Source organism: Pteronotus mesoamericanus, unplaced genomic scaffold (assembly GCF_021234165.1).
Source record: "Pteronotus mesoamericanus isolate MK-2021 breed Mesoamerican mustached bat unplaced genomic scaffold, CSHL_Meso_final scaffold_167, whole genome shotgun sequence".
Taxonomy (NCBI): Eukaryota; Metazoa; Chordata; class Mammalia; order Chiroptera; family Mormoopidae; genus Pteronotus; species Pteronotus mesoamericanus.
Window position 1 is genome coordinate 6050026 of NW_026555308.1, and position 18843 is coordinate 6068868.

At 37.9% G+C, this 18843-nt stretch overlaps 1 protein-coding gene across 7 annotated transcripts in view; it reads left to right on the plus strand.

The window, feature by feature from the left end:
* Positions 1-18843, plus strand: part of RBFOX1 (RNA binding fox-1 homolog 1) — a 1461257-nt gene that overhangs the window by 1335215 nt on the left and 107199 nt on the right. For all 7 annotated transcript variants that reach the window (XM_054589559.1, XM_054589558.1, XM_054589557.1 and 4 more), the window contains 4 exons: positions 2300-2443; positions 9481-9534; positions 16288-16380; positions 18076-18136. In XM_054589559.1, coding sequence (XP_054445534.1) covers positions 2300-2443; positions 9481-9534; positions 16288-16380; positions 18076-18136 — 352 coding nt within the window. The remainder of the gene's footprint in view (positions 1-2299; positions 2444-9480; positions 9535-16287; positions 16381-18075; positions 18137-18843) is intronic.

Below are 18843 nucleotides of genomic sequence, written 5' to 3' on the forward strand. Positions count from 1 at the left end.
CCATAGCTCATGAGCTGTTCTTGTCACCCTGATACAATCCTTAGGTGGCTCCTTATAACTTATAGAAGGAAATTTATACTCTTGCTCTACACACAGTGTTCTTCATATTCCAACCCCCTACCTCCCTCTACAATGTGCTCTCCTGCCCCTTCTTCATACTCTGCCCCCCTGACCAGTGACAGTAAGGTCCACATGTACTCCCCTGACTCTAGAATATGGTTTTACCTCTCTGAGTCTTTGCATATGTTTGCCACCCCCATCACAGTGTCGATCCCCTTAACTTCTTCTCTTAGATATCTCTTACTTAAGACTTAACCTACAGAGTTGACAAGCCTTATGGAACCTCCAGCTGTGCTGTGTGCCCCTGATTTAAGTTTACTCAGCTCTCTGTGATTCACTCTCCTCCCAGAACTTAATAGTGTACATAGCAGCTGACTTAAACTCTTTGTCTAGTACTAAAATGGGAACTACATGTGATTTGGAGGACTTACTTTAATGGCTAGGGTATAGTAGTTGCTCAGTAAAGAGGTATTTAATAAGCAAATGAGACCTTTTCCTTTATGGTTCATGAGAGAGGCTTTTTACACCTCTCTTTCAACATTTAAAAAAAATCAACACTCTAAAAATGTATTACATTTCATTTATTGACCATGTCAATGTATACCATGTGCCAAGAACTCTGCTGAGTAAGCATATGTTAGTTTGTTCAATCTTCACAGGGCCTTATAAGATATGCAAGATTATTTTTGTTAATTTTCCAGGCAGAAAACTATTACCATCCTCTTTCTTACTCATTTTGAAAGCATAAACAAGTTGTTGCCATAATAACATTGCACTTGGAGGTAGAAGAAGTTACCTGGTAGGGCTTTTGATATGAACCCAGCTTGCAAAGTAGTGTGCCAGTCAACTGGAAGACTTGACTTCAAAATGCAATTCAGGGTAAATAGAACAGAGAATAATGAAATAATAAATGAAATCTGCCAGTTAATACAAGGGTTGATGAGAAAGTTGTTAATTATGCTCATGTTATTTTGGCATGTATGTATTTCACTTTGTAAAATTGTCTTTATTATTTTACACCTGGCTGCCTGTATTGATAGTTTTTTCTCAGTTATATGCTTCTAAATTGATTATAAGTAGGTGGGGACAGTTCCTTGTTCATAAATTTGATGGGCTTCCACATAGGATTTCCATCTTTGTTTCAGAGAAGCAGATACCTAATGTGGATGGCATGTACTGCTGCCTGTACATAGTATTTGCTAATTGCAGGGAAAGTATCTAAAAATGAAGCATCTCTGAAATGTTCAAACTCTAGAACTGAGAATATGGGAATGGCGACAACGATACCAAATACTACTGGGACTGTTTTCCTAGTTCCTGCCTATATATGATGTCAGTGTAATAGCATGTTATGCAGGCTCTTATTTGGGAGAGATGGAATGGGAGGCAGATGAGTTATGTTAATAATGTAACATTCTCTATACCAACCTACTGTAACAAAAAGTTCTGCAGTGATAGAGATGTTCTGTATCTGCTTGTTCAATATGTCAGCCATTAGCCACATGTAGTTATTGATCACTTGAAATTTGGCTGGGGTGAATGAAGAACTGAATTTTACATTTTATTTTATTTTAATTTGCATACATTAAAATAACCACATGAAGTAAACTGCAATGGAGAGCATAGGTCTACACAATCAAGAAACAAAAAATTCAAACCATTCAAAAAAAATTAAGTCAATCAGATGGTTATTTGGACTACAGAATACCAAACAGCTTTTTCAAATGTTTTAGTATATTTATTAATATTTTTTCTGCCAAGCCTCAACAGTTATGTAGGCATATCTTAAGATTTTGAACAGCCTTAATTAAGGGGTACATCCTCCCCCACCTTTATGAGTATTATCCCCTTGTTGATGACGTTTTTCTCTGATTGCCCCTACCCCATCCCCCAGCACCAACTAGCCCCTTACTCTGCTTTATTTTCTTCTCAGCCCTTATCTTCTTCTGACAGCTCCATATTTATTTATTAACGAGTTTATTGGCTGTCTTCCCCTGTGAGAATTATGCTTCACGAGGACAGGGATGTTTGCTTTGCTCACTGCTAAATCCCAGATCCATGATGGGTACTCAGAGTTCAACAAACGTTGGTTGAATGAATGAAAACAACTCAGCAGTTCTTTCCTGCCCTTATTCCTTTGTTCTGGCATTTTCCTACCATATAGGGGATGTAAATGCATTTTGGAAAAGAGTATTCGGGGCCCACTCAGAGTCTCTATGCTTTGCTCTCAATTTTTTAGCAGACAGATGATGCAGCGCCCACGGATGGCCAGCCCCAGACACAACCTTCTGAAAACACAGAAAACAAGTCCCAGCCCAAGCGACTGCATGTCTCCAACATCCCCTTCCGGTTCCGGGATCCTGACCTTCGACAAATGTTTGGCGTAAGTACCGCCTTTCTCCTCTGCAATGCCTGCTCTGGGCTCCCCAGAGTCTTTCCCTCTATGTAAGTTCTTGATATTTATAATATGTGGGTGAGATATTTACCAAGGGAAAAATGGGGGCTTTTAGATTCTTTTTGTGAGTATATAGTGGTTAGGATGTCTTTATGATTACAGTATGAATATCTTTGCATATGTTCACCGTGTTTCCATTTTGCCAAATGGTCTCCTGCTAATTAGTAATTTAAATATCAAGTGGAAAATTAACTCCCAGATTATACACTGTTGAAACAAGGCCACGGATGATCCCAAGTTGAGGGACATGGATCCCATGCCATGGCTAAAATAAACAGTATGCCTCATCTTTGCTCTTCTCTCTATTGCAGATACAAAATTATCATGACATATTCCTGCATACCTTACTCATTCCCAGGCACTGAGATGTCAGATGCAGCTATGGAGAATAATTAATTCTGCCTAAAATTTTGTTAAATGACAAAGCAAAACAGTAGTTAGAGCCATGGCTGGTGTGGCTCAGTGGATTGAGCATTGGCCTACAAACCAAAAAGCCGCCAGTTCGATTCCCAGTCAGGGCACATTCCTGGGTTGTAGTCTGGGTCCCCATTTGGGGGTGTGTGAGAGGCAACCATGTATTTCTTACATATTGATGTTTCTCTCCCTCTCTTTCTCCTTCTCTTCCCCTCTCTTTAAAAAAGTAAATAAATAAAATCTTTAAAAAAAAAACAACCCACAAAACTAAAGCTAGAGAGTTCTAAGTCTGATTTGCATCCTGCAGTATACATTCTCCTGTAATCAGTGATGAGGAGTCAGAGGTTTTTATTGTGATGTTGTATGCAACAACTAATAACCTCGTCCAGGCACCATGGTGAAATATAGAAGCAGCCAGAAATCACCATTAATCCAGAGAAAATAAATGATAGGGTTGCTTCCTCATGAGACATCATGACTCGGACAATATCTCCACTATCTACCTTGGGAAGAGATGAACTTGCCATTTCTTTGGGCTCAGTTTCACCAAGGACAAAGCTATGATAGGCTTGGAAATTATTCATGTCTAAAAACATAGTCTACTTACCCATTCCATCCCAGCATTAGTGGGGAGTATCTGTGGATTTAATGAACAGAACTAAATTCTTAACATTTGACTTAGAGTAAAGGTTGGCTGCCTGGAGATTCTTCTTTTAAGAGTTTTTGGATGGATGCAAATATGACAAGGGACATAATAAAAAACCCAACTTTAATGCCTAGTTCTGGGCAAAGTAGATTTCATTCCCCATTGAAAAAGGATACTCTGGCTCATTGCTCTGCGACTGTAGGGTTAGCTCGCACCTTTTATTTCTTTAACATGCATGATGTTTATCAAGTGCACATCTGACACGAAAGCAGAACAAGTGCCCTAATATTTAAGATACCAAGTCTTGAATCCTGACATTTCAGAGGAAAAGGTCAGCTTCTGCACTTTCATCTCTCTCATTTGGTAATAACCTTGAGTTGAGCCCTCTAACTCTTGCAGAGCAGAGATACCCTCGGGCACTCTCAGGTCAAAGATGACTTTGAAAAGTGCAGAGCACTCAAAGTTAAAGTGGAGGTTAAGTGTGTATAAAGCAGTGAGACCAGGTTTGAGTGATGGGAAGCCAGAGGAATTAGACTCCTTTTGCCACATCAGGTTAGGAAGATGTCTGCTCTTCAGTCCATCTTTACTCATCAAGTGTCACTGGGATGTTGGCTTTGAATCTGGTCCTTTTGATGACCATCTGGTGCTCTTTTATGGTGTCACTCATTGCAGCACACCCGAATTCCTACCCCTGAGGGTGCTCTTTACTCCCTGGCCTTCTGGGTTATCTTGAAAGTTACGAGAGAGCCACACTGCTAAGTTTGAGAGGCATTCAAAATATTCACAACCGGAACTCCCAAAGAAAGCTCCTGTGTGCATGCATATGTAAGCCCCTCTGCTCTTACAGGGGTAGGGCAGGTGGCACATAGCAAAATCTTGCGAAGAGATTGATCATACTACCAGTTGTCAAAACTTTGATCAAAATTTACTGGTATCACTTCTTGTAAAAGTCAAAATTGTCAAGCGACTGACAAGACATCAATTTGACAAGATGATAAATATTCTTACTATTTATGAATTAAGAAAACACAACATACATTTAGTAGTATTAAAATTAATTTTATCACAAACAGCATGTGTCCATTTAGAAAAGTATGGAAGATTATTTTTATGGGTTTCATCCATAAAAATTATTGGGCACATATAGATTCCTGGATGCTGCAATAGCTCCACGGCCTCCGTGGCTTACAACCATCATTCTGGAGAAATGGAACTTTAACACTAAAATAAATAAATAAATAAATTCTCCCTGGCCAAACATCAGTGGTGGCAAGCCCATTCTGGTTATATGATACTTTTAGTGGCATGCATCACATTAAAGGTATCTGTAAACATTCTGATTGGATTCTCACACCCAAGTTGAGAGAATTTAGGATGGTTTCCTCTTTCAGGTCATGCTTAATTGAATAAATTACATTTTAATTCCCATTTGGTATTTTCCAAGTCATTTTGACATGAACTGTCTTCTCTCCTTTTAATGGTATATTTTGCCTTTGTCCTTTCACTTTGGCAGAAGCAACAATGAGGGTGAATATGGAGAAAAACCCTCAGAAAAATCTCTGCTTTTTCCCTTTGTCTCTTTTCTTAAATATGGCCAGGGGGGTTTCAGGCTCAACACACAACAAAACAAAAAAAGCAGCCCCCTTTCTCCAACTGCCTAAAATCTGTCAGTGTTCATAACAACTTCTGTAACTATTAATAATCCAGTCATGAAGTTTGCTACCTCTGCAGGCCTAATGGTTACCACAAGCACCTCACATTTTATTTTTAATTTGTGGCTTCAGTACCTCTTCACAGCCATTCTGCTTATCTTTGCTTCCACATGCACTTATATTGTTTACTTTCTCCTCTTTTGGAGTCATTTGTTTCAGTGTTTGCTATTAACTCTTCTAGCGCATTGTAGATTTGCTTTTTTATTTCTTTTAAGATGGAGCATTTCTTGTCCAAGCAGTTATGTGGCCACAACATCCAAAGTAGAAGTCTTTGTAAAGCACTAGCCGGGGTGTGAGGGAATGGATCTAATGTATGATCAGGGGATTGGTCCTGGAGGTTTCACTAGAAGAAATTGTTGGTTCTAGCCTGACTACTTTTTTCTTGAGCTCAATCTTCATTTTTGAGATCATTTATGATTCTGTACTTCCTTTACATTGAGTTCTTGATGATCCCATTCAAGGAATGTATGGATTTTCACCAGATTAATTATAATATATTACTCCTGAATACAAAGCTTAATTTACCCTAATATTCAAAATTTAAGTGTTTCTGGGTTTGGGAAGAGAGAGGTGATTATAACAAATGCAGACCACTGATATAACACATTCCATGGTAAAATTGTTTCAGAAACAGCTGCTCAGTGAGTTCAGGTTTCAAATTTGCACAATACCCTTGAGATCACAACCTTGATTTTTCTTTTTTTTAAATCAAAATATATATTCACTGGGCACAACTATGATGAACTGAAGTCTCTTTTTATGGTCACCAAAAAACAGATCACATGACTTTCAGAACATGAAAAAGAAGCTTTCATGATCACCTTTTCAGTAATAAAATAGAGTAATAGAGATGTCTGGACCTTCAATGTTAATGCCAGAGTTCCATCTACTGTGATGTTATAAGTAGTAAAGCCAATTTTTTGGACATGACATGGTGCCTCCTATGTCTGCATTCTAAATATGAAGTTGATCCCAAAAAAACTCAGATGATGCCTTTTCTTAGCCTCTTTGTATACTCTTTGCACTAACCTTTACTTTCACGTTTCATGCTGTATCCATTGAATATCTTGCACAGTTTTACAGAGAAATATTATTGGATCTGAGAATGCCTAGAAATGCCTAGTACATATTTGCCCATGTGTGTGCCTGTAAGCTCCTGGATTTTGTTCTTGATACAGCCATTGAGACACCTTGCATGGATTCTGAGATGTTGTTGAATACTACTGAACATTGGTGTTGAGCAAACAAATGCTAGTTATGTCTGCGAATGAGTCGTGTCTATTTAAACTGAAAATGTGCCAGCTGTGTTTACATCATTAGTACCAAACTTCCCAATTAAACTGTTGATACTATAAATATAGTACACAACTGACTCAGAAATGGGGCTGACATCAGCATTCTTCTTCAGGCTCGTTTCCTTGGCTTCAAGAATCATAAGCCCAAGGCAGCCACCAAAAGAGGCAAATATTTGAGACCATCTTGGGGCATATGGTGTCATCGTTTCATTTAGTAAAAGACACATGCTAAGATTACGTTTCAATTGGTTCTTTCTCAACCAGATTTTATTTTAAAAGAAGTGTTTTTGTGTTGACTGCTTAGAGAATGTTCTGTGGAGGACATGTGCTTCATGGTTTTGGAAGAAGCCCATTTCAAGCATCTTTATCCATAAATGTGTGTGCTTTCAGTATTCTTCTTAAGGCCCTTAGGCCTGAAATACATATGATAGCATCTGTGTGAATTGACTCTTCTCAGGTTATATCAAAATGACTGCTTCTGGGAGTTCACAAAGCTGGAGGATTTTTTACTATGAAATTTAGTTCACCTTTCAATTGCAAACCCTTCATTCCCCAAATCTGAAAGTTTTCTTTTTCTATTTTTAATGATTTTCTATGCCCAAATCTAGGGCACTGAGAATGCTCTGTCGAAGAGAATTCTATTGACCAAAAGACTATTTGAGTGTCCAGAAATTGCAGGATGAGTTAGCTGTGTGTTTCTTGGTAGTTCCATTATACAAGCTGACCTTGTTTTATCGCACTTTTCTGCATTGTACTTTGCAGATAGGATATTTTTACAAATTGAAGGTAAGACCCTCCACCACCAAAAAGTTTATGACTCACAGAAGGCTCAGATGGTGTTTAGAATTTTTTTAGCTAATACAGTATTTTTTTAAGTAAGGCACATACATTTCTTAGACATAATGCTATTGCACACTTAATAATCTACAGTATAGTGTAAACAAAGCTTCTATATGCACTAGAACAACCCCAAAATTTTTGTGACTTGTGTTATTGTGATATTTGCTTTATTGCAGTGGGTTGGAACCAAACCTGTAATATCTCTGAGGTGTACCTGCACATGCTAGCATCCTTTCACCTCCTCTCTTAGTTGAGCCTTCTCTTTTTGATTTCTTCCCATCTTTCTCCTTCGGGAAGTAGAGAAGCACTTCTGTTCAACAAGAAAAATTCAAGTCTATGATCCTCTGGATGGGTACATATTCCGAGCAATGGACACATTTCAGTGGCACAGGATGATGTAAGCTTTGAGTTTGTTTTTCTTGTAGTAAGGACTACTTTCATTTCAACGTTTTGAGCTATTTATAGTCAACTAGAGTATGCATATGTCTTCCTGTCTTTCCAAGTAAGGTAGATTACTTTGTATGTTTCAGTGGATAGCCTCTGTATGTTCCAAATAATTTTTCTTTTTAATCTTAGTAGGACTCTGTTGGCACTCACTCTCAGGGCATATCAGCATTCTATGACTGATGCTCATTGGTCAGGATATGTTATCCTCAGTAATCTGTGTTCACATTGTTTCTTTTCTGTCTTACCCCTCTCTATGAACCACTCTGTCCTCTGCTTTATAGAGGCTGTTTCATGCTTTCTACCCAGGGGAGAGAGATGGAATATGGAATCTCCTAGGGTAATAAGGGATGCAATAACAATCGAGTCTGCAGAAGCAAATGGAACAATAGGAAAGCTCAAAACAAAGGAAAAAGAGATTGGAAACATCTTGTTTTTTATGTTGTCCTGTTTATTTTCTAATCACTAATATGAATATTTGCTCTCATTCTGCATCAGGGAAAAACTTTCATCTAATTTTTTCCTGGGCCATATCATCTACTTTTATGCCACTCTTTCCCAACTGCACTCAAAAATTGCCCACTCAACCTCATGTGGTTGAGAAAAACCGACAAGATTTCAAGGTCAAGGAAGAGGACTTTGCATTATTAGATGATTCTGGTTTCATGGTCCACGTTCTCTTTCTTTTCCTTTTTTAAGTGTGAATCAAGAATTGGTTGATATCCTTTCCCGTAAGTACCATCAAATTTAACAAATTAAAAAAAAGGGGCACAATAGTTGAATTTTAATCTTAAATAGCAAGTATTTTATTAAGTATAGTTATATCCCCAATATTACTATTTTCAGGGCTTAATTATTCTGAAAAATTTGAAATTAAAATTTAACTAGGCTGCTGTATGATATATGACTGTCCAGTTTCCTTGTCATCTGCGGTTGTGTTCCTAGACTTGAGTATGTGGAGTTGCCTTTGCTTTTTATGGAGCTCATTCATGCTAATTGCCTTAAAATCTATTTGTTTGTTTAACAACATGGAGAATCATCTGGAGAATCATCTGGAGTGATCACAACTGTGCTGGTGTCTGCATTTGATGGGTGCCCGTAGAGTGGATCTTGCTTTCATCTGTTTGTACTGTATTTATTTTACATGGCCTGGCTGTTTCTAGCTTTTATGGGGGCTGGGAGTTAAAATCCTCAATATCATATTCTATTTGGACATTTTACTACCAAAATGCCACTTCCTTAAGGGTTTTTCCCCAGTGATTAGTGGAGTAGCCAAGGAGGGTCGTCATATACATTAGACATTTTTAATCTTTGCTGCTCAGTGCCTGGGAAAGGAATCCTGCAAGCATGAAGAAAGGCAAACAGAATTAACCTCTTGATTACCTGTTTTGTACTAGACTGCTACTATATCTCACTTGGTGGAATATGCCAGAATATGGAAATAATGCACATAGTTGTACTTTTTCTTGTTTAATAATGGAACAAAATAAAATGTATATCCTTGTCTATTAAAAGAGAAAAAAAGATTCTGACATGGGGTATCATTACCAGTATGCATAATATGATTTACTTCATTTCTCTTCTTGCTTATAAAATATTTCTATTTCTTTGCAGCAATTTGGTAAAATCTTAGATGTTGAAATTATTTTTAATGAGCGAGGCTCAAAGGTAAGCAACTTAATTCATTTTAGAATTGTGTAGCTTATTTTAAAATGCTTGTTATAAGTAATGGGAAACAACTGCACTGTCTTAATCAGCACATTGTGAAAATATACTTAAGGGGGAAATCTTTAGAGACCAATTCCAGTTTCCAAAGTGGTGGGAAATATATTGGGTTCAGTTTAAAATATATGAGGGGGTAATTTAGAATTGCTGTTTTTATATCTATCTATCTATATATTTCAAGTTTCCAGAGGAAAATTGCCCATGCTTAAAAAAATAATGTTGTTGCTACATTTTTGTTTTTCAGTGATAATTATGTTCTTTATATTAAAAAGTGAGTTGATAGTCTCATGAGCAGGTAAATATGTGATTATTCTGTATTAATAAAGTGCAGTTATTTTCCTGGGTTGCAGGGGATAAAATTGTATATACACCAACCTTTTGAATATAGTTTTATTCATTAGTATGTTTACCAGTTCACATTTTGCAATTTGCCACTGCTTTGATTTTGTCTTTTCATAGGAAACCAATTTTTAAGTTGATTTTCCTAGAACACACAGTATTAGTAAAACTTGATGGTCACATAGAGAGGCTACAACACTTCCAAAATGGAAATATGTTGGGAGAAAAAAATAAAGGCCAAACTATCCCAAAATATCCTCTGTATTGTATTGGTGGTCGTCTAAGCGAGGTGCCCAGACCAGCAGCATCAGTATCACTTAGGAACTTACTAGAAATGCAAATTCTAAGGGTCCAAACCAGATCTCCTGACTCAGAATCTCCAAAATTGAGGCCCAGCCACCTGTGGTTTAACAAACCTTCCAGGCCCATTATTAAGGTTATAAACACTGTGTCTTCTTGTTTTAGGTAAAAACCAATGCTTCATCTGAATGCATAATGCCCCTTTGTTCTCTGGTGTACCGTGGTTGCTGAAGTGTCCTCTTTCCACCTGCACCCACAGAAAATTCAAGAACTCTGTGAGAATCTCCTTGAGGAAAACAGTGCACTGAGCATAGCAGGAGATACTGGCTGGTAACAGGGAATGACGCTGTAAAAAACTCATATTGACCTCAGCAACCACTTTCAATAACTGCCTTATTTCCAAGTGCCACTCCTCAGGTCATCAGAAAGCTTAAGCTCCTTCTCAGATGGGGAAAGTGGATATTAAGAGGAAGTGCTCATCTAATACAAAGAGATACTCATTTTAGCCCCATAACTCTCCTTACACAGGCTACTTGGGACAAGCCAGTATCCAGGAAGGTTACTTGGAGAAACTGGTTTTATCTAAGGTGGCAAGTGCTAGCCTCCTGGGTTTAGTAACCATGTCTTCCCCACAAAGCAAACATTTGAATTTATTATTCCTTGGACAGTCTTTACCCCTCCCTCCTAAGTAGATATAGAATTAACTGAATAGGATAATGCTGGTTGAATTAAGGGAAGAAAATTCTAGTGTTCTCTTCTCCACAGCCAAAATGATGTTGTGATATGCCAGACGAGTTTTAAAAAATCAATCCATTATAGCCTCTATAATGTTCTAGGTCAAGGACCACTGTTACTCTATAATTTCAGATATTTTATAGTCATTCTTATAATGTGTTGGTAGTTTGACCTCTGAGCTATGGAAGAAAGAAGTTAACTCTCTCTCTGCTTCTTGTATGAAAACCATTACAGGGACTATTTCTATACCTGCAAAGCCAAATGTGCGAGGAAAAAGAATGTATCCAGTCTAATCCCTTCACTCAGGCCTGATGTATTCTGGGCAAAGTTGTAAGTGAGGTCCTGAAATGTTGGCCAGCTTTCTTCTAATCTAAATCCGTAGCTTTCCTGCTTCTAAAGTTTCCTTTTTTTTTTTTTTTTTAATTTGTATTTAATTTATATTTTGTTTTGTAACTTTTGCCAGTTGGAGAAAGCTATTTGACTCCTTTCTAGAGCTGTTTTGGAACATTAGGGGAATATCATTTGCTATTTTGAAAGTACAATGGCGGTGCTATTTTTAAGGCTTCTTCCGTCATATCCATGATTAGCCTGCCTCTGGGGCTTTAGGAATAAGACCACTTGAGTTTGCCTCATCCAGACACTGACTTTGTAAAGCTGCTTAAAAAAAAAAAAAGGAAACATAAAAAATAGCTTCTTTCATTGTGGGTATGATGCCTCTCAAAGAACCTGTCTGGTTTTGCAGGTGTTAGGGCTGACTGTTTAGGTATGAGTATCAGAGAGACAGTCCATTTGGGATCTGCTAAATGGGGGCAGCGGCTCACCCAGGGATATTTTTCATATTTGACATTATCCTTTACAGGAAAGGGCCTATTTAAAGGAACATTTCCATTTTAATGGCTGAAAAACCTGAACTGCTGTTATGACCTCATTTTCATCATTTGGTGCTGGAGATGCAGCTAGCAAATGGGTAGGCCCTTAACAGTTAGGAGCCCACCTTCTGGCTGTTCTGTTTGTGGACAGACCCTAACACAGGTCACTTAATGCTAATTGAGTGTTGCTGTGTGTTCTATGAGTGTTCGGAGAGGGGGTATGTGTGTGTGTACATACACACTTACACCTATCCTAGGAATGTGTAACATAAATAATGCATTCATGTATGGATAATTATACGAGGAAACCACATTTTACAAAGATAAGCCAGACTGTGAAAATGGGAATTAGTTAGCACTTAGTGGTAAGAGGTCCCATAATTCATTTTTCCTTTTAGGAGATTTAAAAACATTCGTTTAGCTCTGAAATGTTTTATCTGGGGATACAGCCAAATAGACCTACTTTTAACATACCTAGGAGATATACAGTCTGGCCTTTGATTCAACAGATACCTAAAAGTATGGGTTACATTCCTGGTACCAGAGGGCGAATCAAGCATGAGTGAGACAGGAGTGCTTGCCGTCATCCTCACAGATTTTCCTGAGTAGCGGGAAGAGAAACCACTGCAGTGCAGTGTGCTATGTTCTGTGATGAATGAGAGGCAGCCAAGACTCCAAGCAGGCAAACCAATGTTGTTAGAAGGCGGTAAGGCTTCTGGGAAGAAGGCGCATGTAACCTGAAGGAGAAAGATGGGTAAGAATTTCCCAGGGAAGGGAAGAAGGGACAGTGGCCTTCCAAGGAGAAGGAATTGCATGTACAAACATCATTGAGAAGAAGCAAGATGTGAAGCTCTTAATTCCACAGGAAAATGAACCTCCAGACTCTTATCAACAGCTACCATTGTTACAGATAGCAGTCCTCTGCACCAGAAACTAGAAGGATTGGATTTTCAAATAAGATGAAAAATCAGTGTACCCATCCATCCTGGGTGCTTCAGAACCTTCATGTAAGATATAAAATGTGTTTTATAATGCAAAAAAAGAAGAAAGTTATCAACTTAAACTTATGCTACAAGGCCAAAGTAGAAAAATAACTGGGGTATGGGAAGGTCAGACTTCAGGATTCACAGAAAGTTTTAAAAATAATAAAGTCACATTGGTCTGACAGTCTATCTTAGAGTCGCCATTCTGTGGCCTATTGAGCAGGTCTTCCCATGATGGGGCAGCACACGTCACAGATCCCTTTCTCCCACAGCATCGTGTATTCTTACTGTATCCCTGTGACCTCTTGATCTCTAAGAGGTTACACACCAGCATTGTACTCAGTTACAGGCTAGGTCCAGAATGTGCTTCTTTGGTTCTTCTTTTTAAGACTGAGATAAAAATATTCAGAGTATTTTTAAGAACTGCAAGTTGCTGTTTCCTTGAGATGGAATTCTGACCATGAGGCAGGTCAAAAGAAGCAAGCCCAGCGCCAGCTTTCAGCATTACCTGGTACCTGTGCTTGATGGAGAAGGCACCTGAAAATGGCCAGGGGATAGTCTCTCTGGTCATAGTGTAGTTCCCTAGATGAGAATGCCGGCAGTCATCTGACCCAGGAGGCCTTACCGCTTCTTGTCTGTTTGGGACATATGATGTTCTAATGGAACAGGTAGGAAAGCCCTTTGGGTATTTGGGGAACTGTTCCTGGAGCAAGCTGTTTATGAACCCAAGTTTGCCCAATCTCAACTCATCATCTCAACAGCTTGAAAAGAGAAGTATTGAGAATCTCAAGGAGAGAGAGAAGAAGTGGGGGGGTGGGGGCGGGGGGCGCGGGGAATTTTAGCAGATAATGAGTATAATATTAATAATAAAAATAATCAGTGTATTGTCATTACTCCAAAACAAAGCTAAGATGTGAGAATGATGTGGAGTCTTTCTTTGTAGTTTATGAACTTTCCTTGGGATTCAAAAAATGTTTCTATCTCCACCTTTATGTCTTCCTGACATGTGTAATGCAGATTTTAGACGAGGATGGTGCCTTGGGTTCAGGCTAGATTTATGATAACTCAGTTCTTTGGGATGATGGTAGGCAGGTGGGTTGAATGTTCAGTTTCACCTGGCCACATTCTTCCCTGCCTTGTGGTAATAATGACTGCTAGTGCCCATAGACACCAATCATGCCACCAATTCCTCCATCCATGAGACTTGGACTATGAAATTTTCCTTCATTGCCTAGTGGAAGAATTGCCCCTAAGGCAGCCAGAGTCCTAGTTTCCTTTATTTCTTATTAAGTATATAATAGCATGGCTATGGATGCTAGGGAATTTGGCTTATAGGCGAGGAAGAGAACATTGCTATGTGATTTTGGCTGTACTCCTACATATAAGATCCAAATAACCATGTCAGATAGATATTCACCCCCAAAACTCACCACAGTCTATAGGTTGCTATGTAGAAATTGACAATACAATATTCTACTTCATACAAAGTACCGAAGCCTTCTTTTGATGGTGCTTAGTGATGTGAGAGGCCATGGGGATCCAATGACTGAACAACTCAGTAGTTTTTTCTGGGCTCCCTTCAGGAATTCTGATCTGGTAGCTATGTGGCCGGGCTTGGCATCTAAGTGTCAAATATACTCCCAGTTTCTTCTGATGTGCGACAAAGTTTGGGACCCACTAGCCAAGAGACAGAGGCATCAAAGAGAACAAAACTCCCGAAAGTATGTCATTTGCTCTTTGAAGAGCTGTAACTTCAAAACTATTTGGTTAGCAAGTAAATATATTTGAATACTGAATATGGGTATACCACCTAAATAGATCCCTTCTGTTATGGAGCATATAATCTAATATTAATCAAACATTTCAGGTATATCCTAGTCACAGATCCTCACCATGGAAAATATTATGAAAGGTAATTCAACCTCCCAAATTAAATAAATTTATTTTATTTTTGCACTGTAGTATCCTGTCAAGGAGTCATCTACTCTAGCTTGAATCCATTCAGAACTGGTGTCCATCCTCTATAGATGAGCCCATACTAATACTGGGAAGTCCTCTGTTAGGCAGACCATTGGGCACACTTCTCAGACACCCTGAACTTGGCAGAACACTTGAATGACACAATGAGTGATTGGGAGTTAACACTAGTTGGTTATGACTACCTATTACTTATAATTACTGTCTATTATGTTAGTGAAATAGAATATCTTCCTGCTCAAACTAAGCTTAAAGCTAGCATTTACCTTTATGCAAAGTTCAGATATCCCCACACATGGCATTCTTTCACCCAGCTTACGCCATGGAAACCAGGACAAGCTGGGCAAATTTACACTGGAAGTGTTTCAAAAGGTTGGTGTATATTTCTGAACAAGATGTACATGTATTTTTAGGGGTTTTAAAAATAATGTGTTGTATTTTCTGTACTCTTCTTAGGAACAGTGTCAGTGAAGAAAAAAAGATGGATTTTGACAATGTGACGTTTAGTGGGGTTGTTTTTGAGGCTGAAATATTAACACAAATATGCCAGTGATGAAGTCAAGGGTCTATGTGTCATCTGTCAGTAACAGAGGAAGTGCCCAGAGTGTTATTGTGAATAACATTCTATTAACAAAGCTTCTTTATTTCCTCCCTGTTAATATGACAAATGAATACCAGCATATGTCAGAACATTATAGTATGTTTACTCATTCCTGTTTTTCGTTAATAAAGTAGTTTGGAAAGATGACAAACTTAGAAGCATGTGTATTATTTTTGGTGGGGGAGGGTGGAAGTATTAATACAAAAAAGGTACTTGAACTGTTTGCATTATTGATCAACTGATGTTTATTTCTATTCATTTCATGTGATTATTTTATTAGATCCAAGAGTTTAAGATTTATTATAAAAAAGGTCTTTCCTTTTTTTTAGGCTTCTAATTTTTATTTTTGAGAAGTAAAGGCTGTAGAATTGATCAATTTGAATAACCCTAAAACTGCATGAAGAAGAGATGTTCTTAAAACCACACGGCATGACTCTGTAGGCAATGTTAGAAGATTTTGGCATTCATTGTTGAATTTCGTGCACACGTTTTATTTTATTTTACTCTTAATTTGCATGTCAAGAAAGTGGTTCCCTTTTTTTCCTCATTATTTCATTTTATTCTCTGTGAAGACACTGTAAATTTATTTTGATCTCATTTTCTTTCCGTTAGATTTATTTTCTTCTGTAGTGACGTTTAGAAAGGTATTTTGGGTATCACTCTTTGAATTCTTCAGGGGTTATAGCTAACTGGTGACAGAAAAAAAATATCTTGTTCACATTTGTTGCTTACTGATTGCACATCTTAGTACTCTTATAATTTCTCTAATTTGCATGTTACAGAACGGAAGCCAGGACAAGACATAGAAATTAAAGCGAGAGAACATTACACAGTGGTCGTTGACTGAAATAATAATCTGCATGTTGTTTTCCCTTCTCCCTCCTGCATGCAGGGATTTGGTTTCGTAACTTTCGAAAATAGTGCCGATGCGGACAGGGCGAGGGAGAAATTACACGGCACCGTGGTAGAGGGCCGTAAAATCGAGGTGCATGTTCAAAATATTTTCCTTTACATCTTTTTGATAAATGTCTGCTTCACGCTCATTCGTTGTTTCAGATGCATCATTGTGTCTTGTATGTGACCCTGTTCCCTTCTCATTGTTTATATATATATTTATATATAAAAAGGAAAACTGGCCTTACTTTTTTTTCATTTTATTTTATTATGTTACTCTTATTACTGCTGAAAGGTGGATGGCAAACGTGAGACAATAAAAGGTTAATCTGAAAGTTTTTTGTTTTTATTTATTTTTTTTTATTTTCCATGTTTTAAGAGTCAATGGGTGCAGTAGGTTCCAAACAGTGGAGAGAGTGTTGCAAAACAAAACAAAATACAGAGCAGTTTTTTTTTTTTTCTTTTCCTTTCCACTGCAGGGTTGATGAGGGATCCACAGTGGTGTGCAAATTAAGCCAAATTACGAAAGAAATAGTATTCAAAAGAACAGTCATTTTTTAAAAAAAGATGAGAGGTTTTGTCCTTAAACCTTTCATTTTTTTTTAAGAAGCCAGTTTGAACCTTTATATTCTTTTGATAATAAAGTGAATAAGCAAACAGGATTTCCTGTGCAATATCTGGCCCCTCTTCACTGATAAAATTAACTTGAAAATTCCAGTACTCAGAATCTCCTCCTTCTACCACTGGATCTCCCTCAACGTGGCCACAGGGTCATATTTGTTAAAACTTAAAAAAAAAAAAAAAAAAACCAGTTATGAATGCTTTAGTCTTTGGAGTAAGATGTTGCATATTTTGCCTTTCATTTTCCCCCTCGACGATAACGCTTAGGCCCCTCACCAAACTCTCAGTAACCATGGTAACTGTATACAAACCCATGCTGGCGATGGCGGTGAATGGTAAGTGGTGAAGTCCATCTGCCGTTACACGTATTTAGTGCTGATATATCTATATACATATATATACCACGTGAATTTTTTTGACTTGTTGTATTAAGTTTTCTTGATGCTCTATTTTTTTGGATATTGGTACGCCTGTAATTGAGTGTACGTTCTAAGCTAGCCTGGGAGGCACTGACTGGATTGAGACATGACCGGTGCACATCTTACTCAGATCGTTAACTCCATATTGTGTTAAACAATGCACCCTCTCTTTATCCTTTTGTTAGCTGTGACTTTAAAGCTTGAATGATTTTGTTAATTCTTGCGATGTAAAAGGCTCTTGTTCCAAGTGTTGAATGCTAGATGTTGCTTTCCCAATGGTTCTTCCCTCCTGAAGTGTTGCACACGGCTAAAACTTGTTTGTCCCTTTTTTTGACATTTATGTTCCCTTGTACCTTGTCTCTCCCTTCTTCTACTCCACTGCATGTTCCTTCATATGAACTTTATTTTATGTTTAAAAAATATTGTTTCTGTGTTACCATGGAGTACACGCATGCTTTTAAATCTTCAATTATGCAGTTTCTTTTAATTTGCTTTTACTGTCTCCTTATTAAACTTTTAAATGATATGACATTGCTTTATTGAAATGATTTGTAAGTTAAAATGGTTATGAAGTAAATGTAATTACAAAAATGTATGATTCTGTTATGCACCTACTGCCTTTTATAAATTAAAATGCATTTTAGTTTTTTTTTTTTAATAAGTAATCACAGTCATAATGCATGCAACTAATTGAACTGCGGGCTGGCCCCAGAATACGTGCTCATTTGAGTTTTCTGTGTACATAGGTAAATAATGCCACAGCACGTGTAATGACAAATAAAAAGACTGTCAACCCTTACACAAATGGTAAGTACACACTGGCCTTTTACAAGAAATCGCCTCTACTTCTGAATCTATTAAGTAATTTAACTAGGGAATCTGTTTCAACAAGCCATATTTGCCTTAGCATGGAGACTGCTGACCTGCTACAGTGAACCACCTGAATCAATAAGATAATTTTCACAATAGAGGTGGATTTAGTTTTCAGGTTAACTGTGCATGCCCCTCTTTCAGTCTCTCTAGGGTAATTCCCACTTGGGAGTGAGATATAGTCATTATTTGGGAATTAGTTGGGTAATTTAATTTGTTGTTATAATAGTAAGTTGAGGAAGAATGGAGGTGTTTTTTTAAACCACCACCTCCTCACTGATCACTAATCATACCTGGATGTGTGGCTGCAGAGTTTGGTTCCTCCCTTGAGTCATCTTAGGAAGTAGCTCGGAGGACGTCTCACAATGAGCTCTGTAGTGAGAGTAGGATGTGTGAATACGTTATTTCTTACTCTTTGGGTTGCCCAGTGTCAGTGGCCCCTCAGGGCAATTCATTTCAGCCCTTCCTAACCAAGAAGATGTCGCAACACTCCCCACACTAGGGAGTCACATATATGTATGAAAGGTCATGAAAAATGTTCAGACATTTTGATTCTTTAATCCTCCTCAGGGTAAATCTCTCTTAAGATATATAGTGAGAAAAGCTGCTGATATGCTGATCACATACTTCACTGTACCAAAAAT